At 38.9% G+C, this 23,272-nt stretch overlaps 1 protein-coding gene across 1 annotated transcript in view; it reads left to right on the top strand.

Annotated features, from left to right (window-relative positions):
* Nucleotides 1–5,861: 5,861 nt before the first annotated feature.
* The window catches only part of LOC114364704 (protein phosphatase 1 regulatory subunit 37), a 42,894-nt gene continuing 25,483 nt past the window's right edge, over nt 5,862–23,272 (top strand). Inside the window, exon 1 of the mRNA XM_028320963.1 lies at nt 5,862–6,333. Coding sequence (XP_028176764.1) covers nt 6,135–6,333 — 199 coding nt within the window. The 5' untranslated portion in view covers nt 5,862–6,134. The remainder of the gene's footprint in view (nt 6,334–23,272) is intronic.

Genomic DNA, 23,272 nt, shown 5'->3' with positions numbered 1-23,272 from the left:
TATATTTTCTACAAAAAACATCGGTAAAAAGCTGTAAGAGATCACTTGCTGAAACCATTAACCAATAATTCCCAATCACAACTTAAGAAAGTTATTATGTTAGCTTTTTATTAATGATTGAATGTAATATGAAGTTTTACCATGCTTAGTTTAATGATTATACTTATACAGGGTGTCCCGTAAAGAGCGTGCCAAACTTAAGGAGATTGACGAATGGATGGCCAACACAAAAAAAAAATGAAAATTATCACGATTTTCAGCTTCGTTTTCTTTTCATGTTATTTAAAACCTCAATTTTGAGTCTTTTCTCTTGTTGCTGTGTGTACAAATGAGCAGATATTTCTCTTATTCTTCTTTTTATACATCTTGAAAATACTATCCCATTTATAAACAAAGCAACAAGAGATAGGCATAAAATAGAGGATTTAAAATGACATGAAAAAAATCATATCTTTGAAATGGGGATATTTTTACTAAAGGATTTTTTTCGTATAGATAGATGATCATCCATTAGTCTATCTATCATAAGTTTTGTACGCTCTTTACGGGACACCCTGCAGTAACATTAATTCGCCTGGACACTTTCGAATGATAATCTTGAATTCTCGATATATTCACAACTAAATTTAGTTAAGGGAGTTTGAAATATATTTTTAGAAGGGGATGAATGTTGAATTTTGTTGATACTTGTATTATTGAGTTTGGTTGTAGCGTTATAGAATAAAGGTCATAGCAGACTTATCAACTTAGAAAGGGATCAACACCGTATCGCTTTTCGCGAGCTGTCAACCGCGAGGCGAGGCGTTTACGTTACGGTGCGGATAAGTGTGCGTTGCAGTATGGAGTTTCATACAAAGAATACTGATTACGTTTCCCGGTTGTTAAGTGTCCTACGTCCTTAAGTGTGCTAATATATGACGGCCAAAAATGTCGAAGAATGAACGTCCAATGAGGGCTACCGTATTTGTTAGCCAGATGGCGCCACTGTCAACGTAAGGGTTTTCTTTTTTATCCACAACGAGGAAGCTCTTAGCCTGTAACTCACCTGATGTTAAGTGATGATCAGGCCGAAGGTGGAAGCGAGCTGCACCCAGAATCCTCAACCACGGAGGAACTGGCTATCTTACCTCTAACTGCCGGAACACAACAATGCTTTTAACATTGCTGTTATGGCGACAGACTTAGGTAAGATGGTGGTAGCTAGCCAGGTGGACTTAGAACAAGCCCTACCACCAACCAAACCGAACAGAAAAATCTGCCCCCACTGGGAATCGAACCCGGGACCACTGCGTCTGAAGCAGGTGGTGCTGAAGTGAACTATCGCTTTTTGGGATTTTATTATTTTCTTATTTCTAACACTCCTTTCAAGGTACGCAAATACGATAGCCTTCATTATTATAATCATTAATCTACATTTCCAATGATAATTTCTAAAAAAGGCCAATTTTGAGTCAGAACCGCGTAATGAGGGTTCCGTAAGCTCATTCAAGATGGTTGATATATCTTCTCATATTTTACTTGAAAAATACACCATAGTATTTCCTTTCATGCCTTCCAGATTACTTTAAAATATAATTGTTTGTAAACGTAGCAGGAAGGCGCTGGATGCAGGCCGCTACCAACCGGGCGATATGTGGAAGTCATTGGGAGAGGCCTATGTTCAGTAGTAATATAACAGTTTATTTAAAGAGTCCTTAGATGATGATAAGGACTGTGATGATGATGATGATAATTGTTTGTTCTTACTACGGCTCATCTTGAAATGTGAGTGTGTTAAAAATGATATTTTATGATAAAACTAGCTGACCCGGCGAACTTTGTTCCGCCTTAATTGCAATAAATAAGCAGACTTTTTTTTATTTCGAACGGGATAAAAAGTATCCTATGTCCTTCTCCTGGCTCTAAACTACCTCCCTGACAATTTTCAGCTAAATCGGTTCAGCCGTTCTTGAGTTATAAGTGGAGTAACTAACACGACTTTCTTTTATATATACAGTGTGAGTCACGTTAAAGTGTACATATGAAAATAGATGAAACTAGACCTGTTCTTATCGACAAAAAAGAGGTCAAAAAATTTTTGAGATTTTTTTAAAAAATTTTATATAATTTTTTTTCTTCCAATTACTTATTGTAAAGAAAACGTACTAACTTTTAAACTAAGCGGTATATCCTGATAAAATAAAAACAGTAATAATGCTAAATAACAGGAAATACTAAAAAAATACATAAAATATACAAATAAGGCCAACAAATAATAAAAAACGATACTTTTTGAAAAAAATCTGCTTAAATATTCGTGTTTTTTTGGTTATTTGATAAATTTCACCAAAAAATGCCCCCATAACTGGTGGTTTTTANGTAGAAATTTATCAAATAACCAAAAATACACGAATTTTTTAGGAGATTTTTTTCAAAAAGTATCATTTTTTATTATTTGTTGGCCTTTTTGTGTGTTTTACGTATTTTTTTAGTATCGCCTGTTATTTAGCATTATTACTGTTTTTATTTTATCAGGATATACCGCTTAGTTTAAAAGTTATTACGTTTTCTTTACAATAAGTAATTGGAAGAAAAAAAATTCTATAAAAAATTAAAAAAAAATCTCAAAAAATTTTTGACCTCTTTTTTGTCGATAAAAACAGGTCTAGTTTCATCTATTTTCATATGTACACTTTAACGTGACTCACACTGTATAGATAACATGATATTTTGATAAAATTATATTTAGATGTGACTGCTATGATAATTTAGTACTCTTTTATATGTATAATATTGTTTTATATGTCGTTGATAATCAAAAAATAATTCTTGAAAATATTTTAACATTGGACGTTTTAAAAAATTTATAATGAATAAATGTAATATTTTTAACCTTTATAATGTGATGAAGTTATTAAGTTTTTGTATGGTGGCCTAAATTACTTCCTATAATTATAAATGATGAATTTCTCCATTATATTTTAATGTTTTGTACTATAAGATTCAGAATTGTATTGAGAAGTCATTGTTTTGGTAAGTTTTTATTTTGTCTGGCCAATATTTCTTGGGATGGCAAGTGTCTTCAGAAGTTTTCAGGGCATATTGTTGCTTGTTTAATTATGTACGTTAAGCTTGAAAGTGCCAGCTAATATTATGTGTAGTCCATTAGAAGAGTTTAAATATTGCCATGGATAAGTTTCATGACAAATGTTATACAAGTATACAATATTATATGTATGTATCGTTAGATATACATTGTTAGAGTTAAGAACAAAATTGTGTATAGATTGAATATAATGTGATGTTGAGTTTTAATAAATAATTTTAGTTACCTAAATTATGTGGTTTTCTTTCTTAGTATTCTTTACGATTATGTACCATCCTAGACAGCATCCCACTTAACATAAGGTGTGATTTCATTGCAATCAAATGCTTAGATTGAAAATTGGTAGGTTTCGATTCACTTAGGAAATTAACATAATATCTATATGTATTTTGGCGAAAATAGAACAGTGGCCACAGAAAACAATAACTGTATGATAAAGAAATAGGAAGGTTACAAAACTGTATTCCAAATACGTAGGACATCCACTCACAAGATGAACGATGTGCAACGACCTCTTAATGCTGGATGCAGGCCGCTACCAACCGGCCATTGTAGAAATTATTTGGGCGAGGCCTATGTTCAGCAGTGGACGTCCTATGGCTGAAATGATCATGATGATGATGATTCCAAACACTCCAAAGTTAATTACACATTTTTACTTATCCGGTTTACTTAAAGATAGAATTATTTACCAGAGGGTAACAAGGAATTGGCCTATAACTAACTCCACCCACGCTGACAAGCATATTGTCAGCTTTTTGTCCTTCTAGCCAGCACCCAACGATATCCACGGGAAGAGTAGGGGTATTAAAATGAATATTGATGAAAATTAAATTTGAGTGAGAATAGGCACTTACTGGACAGGAAACTGTAGACGTGGGTAAGACCATAGTACTTTATTAATGAGTGTACCTACCCACAAAGACTATAAATCTAGAGTTATTAATAAAAATAATAAATAAAACGTTTATATATAATAATTAACTTTTAAAAAAAATAAAACCGACTTCAAATGCGTGAACACAAAAAAAAACTAAAAATTAAAAATATTGCGTATAAAAAAGTTCATCCCCAATTTTCCACCCTTGGGGGTGAAATATTTTCTTCAAATTCGCATGAAATCACCCTTTTGATAATACCTATTCAACAAAAAAATAATCGTTCAAATTGATTTATAATCGGCGGAGATATTGCGCATAAAAAAGTTCATCCCCAATTTTCCACCCTTGGGGGTTGTTTTTTCTATTATTAAATTTAAATGGGACCACCCTTGAGGTATTCTCAAATCGGTTCATAATGAAGAATGTTCACTAATTTTGTTTTTTAGCTTTCTGTATTCTCTGTTAAAAATAAAAAATACACGTGAAAGAATTATTTCGATACGTCAATTAGTTTCCAAGATATTGAATTTTAAAAGTGCGGGCGGCGGCCGGCCCGCCATTTTATGCGCGTGACGTCATATTACAGTGACTGGCTCATATTTGTATGGGTGGAATCTTGCAAGCTGAATTAAGACCCACTTCCAGGCAACCGATTAAGCTGAAATTTCGCAAACACATGTGATTTGGATGACCATGCAATATTATGATAACATGGAGCTGATCTGATGATGGAGCTGGAAGGTGGCCATAGGAACTCTATGATAAAACGACGTAAATGCATCGAGTTTGGGCTCGTTCGTTTTGTATTGATGAGTATTTTAATTCTATATAGTAATCGGGGTCTAATGATGGAGTTGGAAGGTAATTCGCAATAAAACGACACAATCGCATCAAGTTTGGGTTTGGTTCAATTTTAATTTTTGTGATGGGTCTGGGTGTTAATATGTGTAATAAGTTTGTATTTACAAAAAAAAATATATTTAAGTATGTTTATATCCGTTTTCTAGTGAGCGGACGCTGTGAATGTACGTCACACGGGGTCACGTGACCGTCGGCGGGACTCAATATTTAAGCGAACTTTGAATGCCTATAAAATCATAACTAGTGGGTATTTTTGAATTAAATAAAAACTAATGTATTTGTAAATGTAAAAGCTTAACTGTAACATAGGTTTCAAGTGATTTTGCATACCTAGTAACATTCTCAATTAGCGGAGTTATCGCGTAACAAACATAGAAAAAAAAAAACATACGGGTCGAATTGAGAACCTCCTCCTTTTTTGAAGTCGGTTGAAACAGAGGTGGTACATATTCTTGACAACATTACAAAGTTATAACATGCATAAACAGCATGCTAGATAGGTACTAACTTTGCCTGTAAATGAGACCCAAACTGTTGCAATGCCCTCACAGGGCTCATGTTCTGGGACTATTTTATTTTTAATACCTTGTTTGTACCACATGAAGCAATAAAGATACTATGATTAAGAGTTAGTTGTGCGTTATGTGCTATACTTCTATGAGTAGTATTCGAACAATATGATTGTTAGGAAGAAAAAAGTAACTATTACGTGCCCTTTTTAATTTTTTATAGGATAATAATTAATGAATATAGTTTTTGCGCCATCTAGTTAAATTATTATGTACTACTAAGTACGTCTACTTGCCGATAGATGGCGATAGCGTAGTTTCTATAAGTGCCATCTAGCGGTTGGTAGAAGACTTACTACAAATAAAAGCATTGCGTTTAACGCCATCTATTATTCATTTCTTAAACTTCTTAGTCCCTTTCTAATGTGTAGACGTCGCTACAGGTTTTTTTGCATCTGGCAACATTGAATTCTACTAGCGACCTCTAGTGTCATTAATGAAAGACTTTCCTTTTGTCTCGTCCGATCCAATATGGCGGCAAACGGTGTATGAAAGGTGCGGAATGTTTTGGTTTTGGGACGAACAATAAAAATAGTGAAAAATCGACGAACCCCGAGAAAAACATGCAATGGCCGGCGCTGTAACGCGATTGCCTTGCTACTAATACTGAGTGAGATAACGTTACGCGAGTGTTGTGTCATTCTTGGTGTATTTTGAAAAGTGATTTTTTTCTGTGAGTTTTCTCGCTAATGTGTTCGCCTGTGGTATTAATATGTGACATCAGTTTACGCGATAGATATGTCTACCGATCCTGATAATAATACATGTCCTAATACGAGTGCTATCCAGGTTTTTGTTGACAGTGCCCCTGAATTAGTAGGGGATAGTAGTGAAAATGAATCTGACAAAAAGAAGAAAAAATCTCGAAATGTGTCCTTCCCTGATGAAGATCAGCTAGTGACCCAGTACTTCGAGCCGGCCAATCCTTGGCAGAATGGTAAGTGTACCTCTAACCTGATAAATTCTAACCAACATATAGCAATACAACAGTCTATCATAGTAAAGATCAATTAAAAAACGAAGGTCTTCTATAATCCTGTGTGATTTCTACAATTAAAAACAAATTTATTGATTATGCACATCATATTTTTAAGGCTCCAGTATTACACAACCGATAATCAACAACAGGTTATTAAATTTTCAATATTGTTGAAAATCACATATTTTTTACTACAAAATTACATAAAATAATTATAACAATGTAGGCACTGCGTACCTATATCAATAAATTAATACCAATTATATTAAAGAGCAAAATATTTAAATTCAAAACATTTAACAGTAGGTGATAAACAGAATTCAATACAAAAATAATATTAATTACATAATTTAATATTTATCCTCAATTTAACGGTTATCCTGTTATTATTTATACTTACGAGCTAAAATAAAATAAAAACAAACCTAAGTTTATTTTGACTAGATCGCCTAAAATCAACTTTAACATAACTTTAACTTAAAACTTCGTAAAAGTTTAAACCCCCGCACCAATACCTATGCCAATACTCTAAGATTTTTTAACGCACTAAAGCTGGGTTGCACCGTCTTAATTTAACTTTGACAAACGTCAAAAATCTGTCAAACTCCATACAATAATCACCCGTCATCATTACGGTCAAAGTTTGGTGGTGCAACTTAGCCTAACAATCATACACTGTACAATACAGGCATGTCAGTCTTGTCCCAATAATGGGCAGACTCATGTTCTTATGGTAATCATTTTTTTAAATTTTAACATAGTTTTTTGGTTTTTTTTCCACACAGCCTCCTGATTCGACCATTGACTTAGTTGTATGTACCTAAAAATAAATTAATTAATATTTCTTTCAGAGTAAAAATCTCTCTTTCATAGTTATTGGTTTCAGTCCAATCTATGAAGGTTAAATAGGTTAGGAATTTATGAATAAAAAATGTTTTAATAATATCCTCTCCCTCTCATCTACTACTTGATTGATACCTAATTAATTGTAGTAGAATGAAATTGTTTTCTCATTAAATGTATATTTTAAAGCTGGTAAACCTTTGAAAAAGAGGCTGACAATAGTGACTGAGTTTCTTGCGCTGCTTCTTCTCAGCACTGGTCCATTTATTGTCCTGAAGCAGTGGTAGGGTTAATACTGGGACCAATAAAAGTGCTTTTTTAAAGCCTATTTGCAGAAATAAATGAGTTTTATTAATTAATAAAGCTAGTACAGGCTTTTTTAAAGATTTATAAGATATTTTAAGGAACCCTTTTCTTTTGTGGTCCAGCCAGTGTATCATAATAAATTACCATCCATTTGACATTTTAGGCATTATACAATATTAAGTTTTAGGTACTTTGAACTGTTATTTGTAATAGCAGACCTACTACATGTAAAAAAATAGATAAGAAATAATGTAAACAAACTGTAAGACTATTAAACATTATGAGATCATCGAAAATTATACAATATACTACCTTCTGTCTGCGGCTTGGTCTGTCTATCTTGGTCATTAGTTTCTTAAGCCTAAGTCGCACACCACTATAACCGTAACTATAACTTTAACCGGTGTTTTTGTATGGATTTTAACAGTAAATAAGATTATTATGCAACCCAGGGAAAGTCTACCACAATCAATCTACTCCTATGTTGATTTCTGCATGTTAAAATTCCATCTTTCATCAGAAAAAATATTCGTTTTCCCCATTAAGGCTTCTTTTTTTCTATTTTTCCCATAAAATATAGCCTTCTTTCTCCAATATGCAATCGACATTATGCAGCATAATTATGCTATAAAAACACACTAAGATTTAAAATCTATATCTCTCAACAACATTCATGAAAACGTAACAAACAGGCATAGTTTATTAACAAACATACTTATACAGTCAACGCTAAATAGTTTATGGGCACCCAAAGTGGCCAAAAAGTTGACACCCAACCTTATTACAATTCTAACAGAGACATTTGTGAACTTATTGGCTACTTTGGGTGTCAAACTATAATTGACACTAACTGTACCCTAGATGTAGTGGTTCTACATAAATATAATATAAACATTGTTCACAATGATATCCTTTAATCGTTCTAAGTGCAGAGCAACAAGGCACAAAGCGTTGCATCATTACAACCATTACAATCGCAGCATCTGGCAAGATGTCAAGCTCGTTTCCTCGTACTGTGAGAATATCGGAATGCCTTTGTTTATTTGCTTTGTTGATTGTGACTGACTGCGGTGATAATTAATTTCGTTTGATAAATTAATCGCACGGTTGGTAGCGGCCTTTTTTTTAGCCCAGGAAAATGGCCTATCCATACCTACCGCCGGGGGACGGTTATGTGGGGCTCGAAACCACTAAAAACCTGGGGTGTTCCCTCTGCCGCATAGTGGTCGCGCCTTGGGTACTAGAAAAGGCGCCTTCCGCGGACGTCCGCCCTACACGGCGGGACCCAACACGCCCCCACTTAATGGGGGGCCGACAGGATTAGCCGGGAACACGAGGCCAATCCCGTCTGATGGCGGTGGAGGAGGTGCCCCCGCGTCTCCAACCTGCTGGCTACCACCAAGGGGAGGAAGAAGCGAACGGTCGTATAACCGCCTTCTAACTCCCCTGGTTGGTAGCGGCCTGCATCCAGTATTCCAGTTCCTTTCTGCTACCTTTAGCAGGTAGTTACCGTTGGTACCGTGCGATGTGAAAGTCATTGGTGGAGGCCTATGTTCAGCAGTGGACGTCATTTGACTGAAACGTAGCGCTGGCGGATTGATAATGGGATATCCAACACAAAAAGAATTTTTGAAATCTGTCCAGTATTTCCTGATTAGCGTGTTCAAACAAACTCTTCAGCTTTATAATATTAAGTATAGATTGATAATAATAGGTATCTATAGATTTATTACTAGGCCGAGGTATAGGGAAAATTTAGCTAGCACGTCTACGGCAGACTGTAAATAAATAAACACTGATAACACGACTGATAAGAAACCCAGTGGAGTTGGATGCAGTAGGCTTACTAAAGCCCGGTCGCGCTCGCACACTCACTGAGGGCGCCCATCGCACAGTCGCGACAGCAATATAATTACGCGCAAGCGATAAGGATGGGTAGCGACACCCCTTCTCGGGCGATCACGGAACGCCGCGGAGGTTTTAGTGGGTATATCCCGTCCTATTCAGGACGGAGCAGCCCCCTTCTCAGGGCGCCGGGAGTCCCACACACCACCCTGTCCCCCGGCAGTGGTGACGGTGCGCAAAGCATTTCCTCTGCGACAAAAAAAAACTAACCAATCTGTACTTTACGTTCTTCGAACTCCTATGATGCTCTTCTGATTAATTTCGTTGCGGGTCCAATGACAGTTTAACTTTCCCCCGGGACAAACTTTAGGGACGGATCGGGTTTTTGAGTAATTTTCACTAATTTCACAGCCACAGGACGTCCACTGCTGAACATAGGCCTTCCTCAATGATTTACATATTGCCCGCTTGGTGCGGTCTGCATTCAGCGCCTTCCTGCTACATTTATGAGGTCGTCGGTCAACCTTTTTCCCAAAATCACTAATCTTCTCAAAAAGGCAAAAAGTTAGTAGTAATACTACTGCTTTTCTTCAATTGTATTATTTATCTTTGTCAGATCTTTCGCCGCATAGATAGATCTTAACCCAAGACAATAAGTTCGAATTTGCAACGTTCATATTTGCTATCGTTCCACCAAGGTTGCTATAACCAATTGTGAATTATACTTCCTTGTTTGAAAGGCTTCAGTTAAGACAAGATAACTCATTCATCGTGTCATTATCATCAATTGCTAGCTTATGCCTGTGGCTTCGCTCGCGAATTTACGGTACAGAACACAACATTCTTCCAATTGTAACAGACGTGTTGCGAACTTTTTGGCTACTTTGACTATACGATACGCGAACGAAGCTCTTGGCATTCCATATCACCTGATAGAAAGTGATGATCAGGCCGAAAGTGGAAGCGAGCTTCACCCGGAATCCTCAACCACGGAAGAACTGGCTATCTTACCTCTAACTGCCGGAACACAATAATGCTGTTAACATTGTTGTTATGGCGACAGACTTAGATAAGATGGTGGTAGCTAGCCAGGCGGACTTAGAACATAGGTAAATGGAGGATTTGGCCTTCTTCGCTAGTACCTAGATGGGTTGAAAGGCTTGATAGTCATATATTTGTCCCTTAGTCACCTCTTACGACATCCACGAAGAGTGGGGGTCGTCCTACCGTGCTTTCCCTCATAATTTCATCATCATCATTTCAGCCGTAGGACGTCCACTGCTGAACATAGGCCTCCCCCAATGGTTTCCGTGTTGATCGATTGGTAGCGGCCTGCGTCCAGCGCTTCCCTGTTACCTTTATGATGTCGTCGGTCCACCTTGTGGGTGTACGTCCCACGCTGAGTTACCCAGTACGGGCTTCCATTCCAGAACCTTGCTGCCCCATCGGCGGTCAGTTCTGCGTACTATGTGGCCTGCCCATTGCCACTTCAGCTTGTTAATCCGTCGGGCTATGTCAGCTACTTCAGTTCGCTTACGGATCTCCTCATTTCTGATTCGATCTCGTAGTCTCATAATTTCAAAGACTAAAATCCCGCTAACATCGTTAAAAGCACACAAAGATGGAGTTATATTTAGAACCGGGAACGGTATTTTCCTATGTTTTGAAAACTGTTTTGGCACTCGTTTCGGTGTAAACTTGTTTATTGACGGTACGTGGAGATTATTGGCATCACCTTTTGATTGTAAACGAATAAATTAAAAGGTTTATAACGTACGTGTGGTTCCGGAAGAGTGGAATGGAACCACTCTTTCCGTGGATGTCGTAATCATTTTTTTTTGTCGCGGAGGAAATGTTTTGCGCACCGTCACCACTGCCGGGGGACAGGGTGGTGTGTGGGACTCCCGGCGCCCTGAAAAGGGCGGGGTATACCCACTAAAACCTCCGCGGCGTTCCGTCATCGCCCGAGTGGCGGTGTCGCGAGTATCTTTGTGCTTTAGACTTCCAGGACACCACCGGCGACAGCCCGCCTATACGGCGGACCCTACACGCCCCACTTGTGGGGGGCCGGCGAGGATGGCCCGAAACGCCAAACCGTTCCCGTCAGACGGAGGTGGCAAGGGTGCCCCCGCCCCCGCCATCGCCGGCGCGTTCAACCAATGACAGGTCGCGTGAACTGTCATAGGTCGCGCGAACTGTCATTGGTCTTTGATAACGCCGATGGCGATCTGCATGCGTTGGTGTGGTTGAAGCTTAAGAGAAAAATTATGCGCACATCAGGTTGTCTAGTGCCCATAGTACAAGCTTTGATTAGTTTGGGACTAGAGACGCAGTGTAAAATGTCCAAGGCCTCCCCAACCCGGCTGGCCAACATGGGATGATGTGTTAGGTACATATTAAACTACAAATTATTGTTAAACTACAAGTTAACTGTTTACGTCGACTTATCATACGGTGCGAAAACAGGCGATATCGTGCTGATAAGTTATATTGTTGCCTAGTCTAGGATAGCCTGGTACATACGTAGTGATAGGTAAATTATGACATAATATTGACTTACTTGACTTATGGTCCTATGTCCCCTAGATGGGGCAGACAGAGGGCGTCCACAACACATAATATTTAACCTCTCTTAAATTAAAATTCAAATATTTTATTCAGTACGTAGGCCCTTTCCAGGGCACTTATACACGTCCCAAATATAGCTTGCCCTACCACCACTTCGGGACAACATATGGGCTAGTGTTGAGAAGAAGTGGCGGAAGAAACTCGGACACCTTTGTCATTATGGGATCCCCTACTATTTATTACACACGATTAAAAACTTAATCTTTTAAATCCGTTCTAATATTATAAACGCGAAAGTAACTTCCAAGGACAGGACAAAACAGTGCATAATATTGATGGAGGACTGAGTTTAAGACAGGTCCAATGACGTGGTTTCTGACTAGGTTTGATTTGGCCTTCACTGGTTGGATTTATTGGCGGTCAAGCTGTAGATCCTGGCTACACAGGAGTTGCAGCGGTGGGAACGAGAGGTGGGAATAGTCCCGTAGGCTGGCTACACAGGAGTTGCAGCTGAACTAGACTTATCTAGTAAATATTTAAGTTTTTTGACTCGCTAACCACTCGTGGTAAGCTAAATATGCTTATGTTACGAGGGTTTATTACCACAATAGTCGAGCGGGAGGGATCGTACCCGTGTTCCTCAGATCAGTCGGACAATTCGACCCCTTTACCGTTCGGTTCGGCTATCGTCGCTTTTTATCATAGTATAGACTAGTTCTAACTTGGTGGGTGGACACAAGCCAGTGGGTTAAGTTAATTTTATCATAGGCGTCACGAACACATGAACTTCTTCGAAGAGGCGTTCTTTTTCGGCTTTTACGCAAAGCAAACGCTGTTATCAGCACTATCAAACATAGTGATATAATTTTACGATCGTTATCACCGATCGGTCATGCGCACTTTATCGATTACAACATGCGTAATCGCATTGGAACACTATAGTTTACTATATTTTTTACAAAAAAATATAAATAATTATTTGGTCACTTACATAAAAACTTACACAGGTTCTGAATTCTGAAAACCGGAGTGCTTATGCTTAGGGTTAATTTTTTTTTTTGTCTTCGGTACTTTTTCGATTTTGGTTAAAGTACCTAATAATGTGCTCACAGTTTTTATTGAACTTCGAAAGTTCTGAGCTCCAAGGGCGTTTAGTTGCAGTCTGCTAATGGTTTAATTATAAAGGGTTAAATTATAATTTAGAAAAAAAATCTTTAATATATTGTTTAATTTAATATTTTTGCTCAATTACGGTTTGTCACAAAAAGGCGATTTTCGTACCACGTTATCAAAGATAGTTAATGTTTGTAAAATTATCAATTTCCCAATTAAACCACTGATATGACGAAATAACTAATTTACGCGGTTCAATAGATAAGCAACGCCATCTAGGGAAAATAAACATAGTTTTTACTATTTGAAAGATGACTGACATGCCAGAAGTTAAGTAACATAATATCTCAAAAGAAATTAATTAGGTGATTGCTATAATAGTAATTAGCCTATACATAGTTATTGGCATATTGGATTGTTAATAAGTAAGAGACAAAAATTTACTACATTGGACTGCATATTGTGATATTGCTCAGAAAAAATATTTGTCTTTTTTCCTGTCTTAATAACTTCCATTAGGCTTGTTTCTTTTCATTTTAGGCAAGTTGGCCAATAACTATGTATTGGCTAATTACTATAGCGATCACCCTACATTATTTCACTCCAGGCTTTTTCCCCTTCGCTCCTTACAAAAACTTTAAAATAGGGATGTTTCCTGGGTAAAAAAGCAAGAGTTTTAATTAGTCCGTCAGTTAGCTTATCAAAATCTTTTTCACTTTTTAAAACTAATGAAAATGTAAAGAGATAAAGCGCGCCAAAGTTCTAAAGAAAAGGCTCGTGACTTCAGTAAGTGCGTAAAAGTGCAGCACTTAGTGACGTCGCGCGGAACTTCAAGGCACTATAACTTTGTAAGTATTTGTTTGATTGACAATTAAAAATATACGTGTCCAATATTTTTTATAAATTGACGGACTAAAAAATTTTTTTTAGGAAACTAGCCTATTATACCTCTAAATTAGTCTAAAGGTCAGTTACCCAACCCGTCTGGCCAGCGTGGGGAGTGTAGGCTGAATCCTCCATTTAATTACTTGTTACGTTAACCGATTGTTCCTGGGCGAGCTGCGCCCTTTACCTCAACTGGCATCCGCAGAATACCAGTGGTCGTGATGCGCTCTCTGCCGTCACGGCGTATACTGAGCTGATGCCATTTTGGTGCTTGTAGACGTTCTGTTGTCTAGTTTTAGTTATTATCTTGCTGTGTACCTACTTGCATCGAATAAATATTTTTCTTTCTTTCTTTCTTTCCATTTGCCTCTGGTAAATGAGGGTTTTCGCGTACGAAAGATCCGCTAGATGGCGGGACGTGGATGTGGGGTCTGACTGCTGCGTGATTGGTGGATTTTGACATATTTGTCAATGTCATGTCAAAAATAACCAATCATGCAGCATTTGGACCTCGCGTCTACGTATTGCCATCTGGCGGATTTTTTAATCGCGAAAACCCTCATTAGAGAGCGTCGTGCTCCTGCATTGGAGACTAAATGACCTGATGATTTTCTAGCTTTTGAGGCGACAATAGCTCAAAGGTGTCACTTTCAGACTGGCTTATTCGAGGGTCGGTAACTCGGGAGTTTCGAACTAGGCTAGACTAGAGGTGGGCGCCACGCCGGCGCGCCGCCGCCGCCGCGAATTTTTTCACGCCGCCGCCGCCGACGACCAGCTGTCGGCGCGCCGATTCTGATACTGTACCAACTATTTGCAATTTATTCCTCTCCTATACTGTACTAATTTGTGTTTCGAACGCAGAAGAACTATTTTTTTTATTGAGTTGAGCGGCTATTCTACTTCAATAAAGTCCTAGTATCACTACGACCGGTACCGATCTATTGTGATCGCCGCTATTTTCCTTACAGTTCGTCTCCGAGTCCTACATCCATTAGGAATTGCAGTATCTTTTGGGGGGCGATATGTTTTACATCTTGTGGGCTTAGGATGTGTTTGCCCAGGTGTAAGCTCCGCTTGCGCATCAAAGGTCCGCAGCCGTGAGAATGTGTGGTGGCGTTTCATCTGCCTCTTGGCACGTCCTGCGCGTTCTTGATTCGGACAAGTAGGTACTTGTTTAAGCTGCAGTGTCCAGTGAGGGCTCTAACTAAGATGCGCATTTTGATCCTACTCAGTCCTATGATTTGCTTAGAGCATTTTCGGTCATAGGCTTTTATGAGAGTTTTGGAATGAGTTAATCCTGGCGTGTCTGACCATGCCTTAAAGGAATTGTTTAAATAGATGTTCTCCAGGGTAAGTAAGTCAGGGTCATTCAAGCGAGACTTTTGGGAATGCCACAAAAGGGTTCTGGACCATATTGTGTTCCCTCCGCTCGTCGCTTAGTTCGTCGGTATTTTCATTGCCACGATTCCCGCGTGACTTGGAACCCATTTCAGCGTTACTCTGTTACGTTCTCCTAGGGTTTTCAGTCGACTCATGCAGTTTTCTACCAACTTTGAGGTGATTAAGTTGGAGTTTAAGGCCATCAGCGCGGTATGCCTGACTGTCTGAGTTAATGTAATTTAAATTTTTTCGCAACTTAATGCCGTTGTAATACTAATAAATTGATTGAATAACTCAATACTAACTATATTAACAGTTATAGAAACAAAAACTACTCGACGGATTTTAACGAAACTTAGTACAATCATTCTTCATACTCCTGGGCAGGTTATAGGATACTTAGGAATTCCTACGGGAACGGGAGTTAGCGGGAAAATCCTTTTGTATGAAAAATCTAAACCGCTTAAGTTAAACGCGGCATGCAGGTACTTTAGTAAACTTAAAGCTTAGTTACAACAGGATATTGCAAAATTCCCACGGGAACGGGAGTTAGCGGGAAAAAACATTTGTATGAAAAAATCTAAACCGCGTAAGATAGATGAAGGGGGTAAAACGGGATCCACGCGTACGAAGTCGTGGGCGGCCGCTAGTGATCCATAAGATTGGCAAGTCGCCTAACGAATTCTCTTATCGCTCAATTAATCTGATATTTGTATTGTTAAAATTATGGAAAACGATCATTCTTGCTCGTTTATTCCCTTGCCTAAGTATGACTCATGTAATATAGTATACCCGACCATAAATTTTGGCAGAAACCATACCAACCATAATCAGTACAATGTTTGGAAAAGAAAGAATCCCGTACGTCTGCTTTCGCTGCGGCTTCAGCTGCGTTTATCATAAAGACTGCTCTATGAAATTAAAAAGTACCTTCTAGCACACTTCTACTACCTGTTGATGGATTCTTATCTCAGTGACAGACAGTTTAAAATCAAACTCGGTGACAAAATCTTCTCTTTTTAGCTGCAGAGCTGGAGTACCCCAGGACTCTGTACTTGGTCCGATACTCTATAACATCTACTAGTAAAGTAGCCCAGACACCAGAAAGCTGCGGCCTTCCTCAAATTAATGTAACTGTGATCTTAAAGTGACTAGACTGTTGCAAAGTCAGCTGATTGGCTGACCAAGTGGCGCATGTAATTAAGCCTTGAAGTCTCACCATATTATCATTTAAGACGTGAAACGTATCCTCCGGCCAATCTAGACCTCGACCCATTGCTGCAATCAACCTACATTAACATCCTGGACCGTAGGATAACAAAGAAAGACCATAAATATAAATAAAACAGAATTGAATATAATATTCCACCAACAGTCAGCTAATCTAACATTAACTATGTGCCTCCAAAGAGCTCAAAAATACATGTTAAGGGTACTTTTATCGGCACATTGGTACGCTCGCCTTTAGGAAATACACGAGAACCTGATCTCAGCCAAACCCGCTATCCAAATATCAAAGTATCTATGATCAAGAGAGCTAATTTACTAGGATAAACCACTGCTCTAGTGGCTCAAACCCCAACCAACTGCAAATCACCTGATTAGTCTTGACGACAGATACTAAAAAAGCAGATTTAAAAAAAATACCCAATGAACAAAGGTCAAACAAGGTCACGCCGCCGACGCCGCCGCCGCCGAGGTCAAAAAGTCGGCGCGCCGCCGCCGGCCAATTGTATATCGGCGCCCACCTCTAGGCTAGACTAAATTGTTGCGCTGGAGAGCAAGAAGATAATAAAATATAATTTATAATTATTCTAAAAGCGAAAGGTCACTGACTGACTCACTCATTACGAAATCTCAGAAACTACAAGTGCTAGGAGTCTCAAATTTTACACGGGGGTTCCTTTTAGAAGGTAGGTGCTCACTGAGACGGGATTTTGTAAAATTCAACCCCTAATTGGGTAAAACGGGGCCCACGCGTACGTACGGTCGCTTGGTATTAATATGTATGAGACACCTAAAGGCTCCATTAAAGGGAAAAAGTATAAACATTTTTTGTTTAAATATTTGACAAAACTAATTAAAGTTGAACCGGTGAACTTCACGCCTCCAATAAAAAGTTGTCATATTTAAATCGCCCCAATAGTTTTGATAGGAGCCTATTGTTGATCGAAGTAGCTCAGTTGGAAGAGCAGTCGCCCGGCAAGCGATAGGCCGTGGGTTCAATTCCCGCCTTAGGCAGTTCGATTTTTTCAAGTGGTTTATTTAAAATTTAGTTTAAAAAACGACTCTAATTGCTTAGATATTTTAATTACAGAGCCTATTCATTACAAAGTAACAATAAAATCTTTCCTCTTTAAAATATTAGTGTAGACTGTGTCAATAAAGCTTTTCCTATTTCTATTTTTTTTTTCTAAAAAAGGTTGACAGCCCTAATGACGTCACACCACGTGACTCGCGCGCAGACAGCGCGGCGCGCGCCTTTTTATAATTGCGCACGCGCAAATTGCCTCGCGGGAAGCGCATAATTACTATCACGCTATAGCCTTGCGCCGCGGCTCCATTCGGCCCTTAAGTAGAGCATCCTTTTCCTTAGATCATTGCTCGTTTTCACCATCAATCCCTAATTTTTAAGTGACCCCTATGATAACACATAAATATGAATTTTGTTTTCATAATCCTCACTTAAAAATTAGGTATTTAAGGTGAAAACGGGCACATGCCTACTTAATCTTCTGACTAATAGTTCGCCTTGCTAGTCTTGATACTTTATGTCTAGGATATTACGCCCGTATTTACAACGATACATGCTTAAATGAAGCAGCATATTAAACGCATAGCGTTGAATAGAGCTCTGTGATTGGTTCATGTGTCACCCTGTGCGTCCACGCGCACTGTGAGACCTCATAGTAATGTTTGTGAATACGGGCGTTAGATGAGTGCGTTTTAAATCGCAAGCAATGCTAGTATTTAGAATTCCTTTGCAACATCTAATTGGTTTGTTCAAAGTCCAATAGGCAGTTAGATCTGTAATTTATAAGTGGAAAAGTTGTTTCTGTCTGTTGCGTTTTCATGTTATTTTTATCATAATAAGCAATGGTTTCAATTAGCTTTGTATTATAAGATCTTACTGTTTTTACAAGCTTTAATATAGACTTGGCTAGTTATAAATCTTGCAACTGAATTCAAGACAGTTCTTCTTAACCGATGGAGCTAAAATTTCTAAAAAGAAATTAGTTTTTAAAACCTTAATTTTCGCGAGTTTCATGTCTCCAGAACCAATGAAAATAATTAAGCAGAATCAAAGATGAAAATGGAAAGATAACTTGTTCTGTTTCTTTTAAACGCTTACTTGAACCACTGTAAAATTTGGGTAGTTTTCTAAAAACGGGTCTTCCCCGGGAAGAACATACGGCGTTTTATGCCGGTCTTTGAAGGTGATTAAATCTTTTTGTGATGAACAAAAACCGCTGGCAAAAGTTTCTAATTTATAAGGATACTTAGTAATACTTACTTTCCGCCCGCGGCTTCGCCCGCGTGAAATTTTGTTTGTTTTTTTTTTTTGTTGTCATAGAAAAACTTTATCGCGCGCGTCCCTGTTTCAAAAACCGGGATAAAAACTATCCTATGTCCTTTCCCGGGACCCAAACTATCTCTATGCCAAATTTCATCAAAATCGGTTCAATGGTTTAGGCGTGGAAGCAAGACAGACAGAGTTACTTTCGCCTTTATAATATTAGTATAGAAGTTAGAAGTATAGATGTACAGCAAAACTCATTTCGTGCTGCTCCATACCTTATTACCTTGCAGTAAGACTTAAAAAGTTCACGTTACAAAATAGGCGTGTGAAGGACCACGCCACAAAATGGGAGTGTTTGACAAACATCGCCGAACTGAGGTACTCAGAATAGATTTGGCTCACACCCTGTTATTGTGCAAGCTGGCCAGTGACATCATCGGAGGTGGCTCAATGATGAGCTAGGGATGCTAGTCATTAGCTTTAGTTTCAAGAAGTCAGGACCAGCATTTTCCAGTTTACTTCTGGATGTAAAAGTCTCTTTATCATCCTTATCTATCATCTATTCCTGAGAATAAATAAGGCACACAATTGATACCTGCCAAGGAAACTATTCTTTGGCTTTTGAGATAGGCAGCAACGGGACTATTCCCATCTCTCGTTCACTCCTGTGTAGCCAGGAGCTACAGCTTGACCGCCTATAGAAACCCAACGAATTAAGGTCAAGTTTAACCATGACCAAGTTTCAAGACCCGCAACGTAATTAATCAGAAAAGATGCTGCTAGTCAATGGCTTTAGATCTCGAGAAGTCAGGACCATTATTTTAGCCTTTCTCAGTATATTTCTGGACGTAAAATCAACCGCTCTGTTCCCGAGAATAAAGGCTCACACCCTATTGCAAACTGAGCAGAGTGATATCACCGGAGGTGGCTCAATGATGCCTGCTAGGGATGCTAGTCATTGGCTTTTTGTTCCGAGAAGACAGTACCACCGTTTCAGTTATGACAGTCCACTGCTGGACGTAAGCCTCACCCAAAAAGCGCCGTAAAGCCCGATTATGGCTTTATCCAGCCACTTTTAGCTCTCTTCTTGATGTTTTCGGTCTCAGTGTTTGCCGAGATATGATTTCCATTCAAGAATTTACTTCAACTGTCAGTTGATTCTAAAACATAATATTATGTACCTAATTATGCTAGCTAGAACTGTGTCCATTACTTGACCAAAATTTCCAAGCATACGCCTTCCCATAGTTCTACATACAAAGGTAGAAAATACCAAGTATTGAAGTAATGCTATCCAAAGCTTCGAATCTTTACATCCCTCTCAAGCAAAGCGAGGTTCCCGCATGAGTGACAGTGACAGACACACTCGATACTATGTAAACGGTACAGAGTCGTCTTGCTGGTCTCATTTTCTCAAAAAGATGCCAGCTAGAGGGCGTTTGTTGTACACAGTTATCATAAAAGATGCTAGAGAAATCGCCGCGAGCTGGCATTGAGACTGCAGTTGCTATGTAAATGTATTGAATTAGATGGTCCTTCGAGCCGGATATGCGCCGACCTACGTGTCGAGTCGACCTCATCACGAACACATTACCGCACAGAAAATTACTTGTGTCCTTTATTCGCCTTTTCCTCTATTTAGACATAAAATACATTTGCTTCAGTAGCATTACTTTGTCCGTAATCTATGCTTACACAACTGTATTAGATGGTGAAAAAGCAACACTCCATAAAAACAAAATGCATTTGGCGTTATAAAAAAACTGGTAATAATAAAAAAGGCGCTGGATGCAGGCCGCCACCAACCGGCCATTGAAATCATTGGGGGAGGCCTATGTTCAGCAGTATACGTCCTATGGCTGAAATGATGATGATGATTATAAAAAACTGAGTGAGTGCCATTTTGGTTTAATAAATCCTGTCAAATATCTGTGATAACTGTTGAACTACCCTAGTTATTTTTTCTTTCTTAATTAGGCTTTTATCATTACGCTTTTATTTTAAGATTTACTAATGGTTTACTATTGGTTCCTGGTTTGGCATTGGTACTGATGCACCCAAGCCGATTTTTGTAGCGATGCAGTCGCGCTGCTGTAGCGCGTTAGTAGCGCGTTGGCATCACTTCTATAGTGCGTTGCAAATGCGACTAAGGCGCGTTAGTAGCGATGCTGTCGCGCGTTTCGTAAAAAAAGTCGACGTGGGCGAGGGCCCTTAGTAGATTTTGAGAATTCTTTTGCTAAATGTGATGCGATTGCATAAGCCTTACCTACCATATCTGCTTCTATTGCGATTTAAACACACATATTGTACTGTAACAAATCATCGGAGTTATTAAAAGTACTAACGTCAATTCATAGTAATTATACAGCGCCTGATGCTGATCTAATCTGATGACGGCTCATCAAGCTGAACTTTGGCATCTTATGTCGTTGCAATAGATTCTATTTTACAACGAAAATGTGAAGTTTGGTATGCTTTTGATGACGGTTTGATTTCCTCAACTGAAAAGCGTGGATGTGAAGCTATAGTCATAGTAAGATACCCCGCAGACTAAAGACTTTTAGTCGGCTTACGGGACTATTCCCACCTCTCGTTCCCACCGCTGCCACTTCTGTGTAGGCAGGATCTACAGCTTGAGCGCCAATAAAAACCCAACCAGTGAAGGTCTAGTTAGATTATGGCCCGATCGCGAACGTCGGTCGGCGACCGACGCGGACGAGCCTGGGCTTCGCGAAGCGAACAACACTCGGCCTCGTCGGCACGTGCACCAACGATCGCCAAACGGCTAGAGTACCTTTTGTACTCGCCACTCTGCCCGGTGAAGCTGGAAAAGCTCCTCAAGCTACCAGCGCGCGTCCCTTCAAAAAAAAAAGAAAAAAAGTCTAGTTTGATTTAGTCGGTTTCTAATTTGTATGAAGAATCAGCCGATACCAAATCGGTGTAACGTGCGCACTTCCATACACTGATAGATTAACAACCCGACTATCGGCCGACTAAAAGTCTGTAAGCGGGGTGTCTAAAACCTTTTTTCGTTGCTGTCTTAAAGGACAAACATGGGAACATCAGGTCTCCCTAGCTGACTCGCCTGGCTAGGGTGGCGAGTGTAGGCTAAATTCTCCCTTTGTCGTATCTTTAGTGAATTCTTGAATTCTTTGTTGAATTCTAGTGAATTTTCATTAGAGAGAGAAGGTCGTACTCCTGCAGACGAGATTGAATTACCCGATGATGATGATTTCGTTCCAAATTCCCAATGTCTCAAACTATTCATATTCCTTCCATCTAAATCTGGTTATGCGTGAAAAGATAACAAACTCAGAATTACAGACGGAGTTACTTTTCCATTTACAATATCAGAACAGAATACCTACATTAATATTGACCTTGAAGCAGCAAGGTATTAAACCACCTTCTTTACGATTTCCATTGATACATAGCTAACCTTAACTGACGTAGCTAAGAACTAAATATCTGCACGCGAACTGAAATAGCAACTGTTAAAAATAACTCGCTTAGTAATGCCATTATTCACAAAATGTCATATGACGTTTTCCGACTGAAGTGGACAATCTTGGAATAGCCGTGAAAATTGTTCATACATGTGGGCAGGCCTCACTAAGTGGACCGATGATTTGGTGAAGGTCGCAGAAGCACCTGGATTCGGTCAGTGCTGGACCGGTCGTTGTGGAAAGCCTTGGGGGAGGCCTTTGTCCAGCAGTGGTTGGCATTTGGCTGAAACGAACGAACGATGCATGTACACACAGGTGTATTTATTTATTTTAATAAGTAGGTACATACATAATAAAGTAGAATCATATCTTGGATCAAAGGAACATAATAATGCAAGGCTTATGATTATGACTGCAGGTGTAATGAAAAACCAAACTTAATAAGAATTAACTGACTTCAAAGTGTGAATTCGGTGCCTCAGGATTGACAGCTTGACCGACAATAAACCCAACTAGAAGGTACATTAGTCTCCATTTTCCATTTGCAAAGCGGATGACAGGTGACAAACAACGGCATAAGAAACTAAAGATGTGAAATGAAAAATTTAGCTTAATTGTTCCCTTTTCACGAAAACAGTCGCAAAAATAGAATTAGCACGTTAGTCAGCCACGTCGTGTCACTGTCAACGCGTCACACTGTCACACAATGGACTGTAAATCTGGTGAAATAACATCATGGTAATAATTACTTAGTTGAGTCATTTCAAGATAATGTCATAGGTGTATAGGCTGCAAGGAAATGTGGCCGTATATGGGCATCGGCTCTGAAGTTATGTCATCAAGATATTGTTGTCTTGTTTTGTCTGAAGCAAAGAAAATTTGTACGTTTACAAAACAAAAGACTGGTCTCCACTGTCCAGGGTTTTTTTTTTACCCACAACGACGAAGCTTTTGACCTTTATTTGGAGATACATCTCACCTGATGGTAAGT

The sequence above is a fragment of the Ostrinia furnacalis genome, unplaced genomic scaffold (assembly GCF_004193835.3).
Source record: "Ostrinia furnacalis isolate ACB-3 unplaced genomic scaffold, ASM419383v2 OfSCF0434, whole genome shotgun sequence".
NCBI lineage: Eukaryota > Metazoa > Arthropoda > Insecta > Lepidoptera > Crambidae > Ostrinia > Ostrinia furnacalis.
Note: the sequence above shows the minus strand (reverse complement) of the source record. Positions and strands in the feature narration are given on the sequence as shown.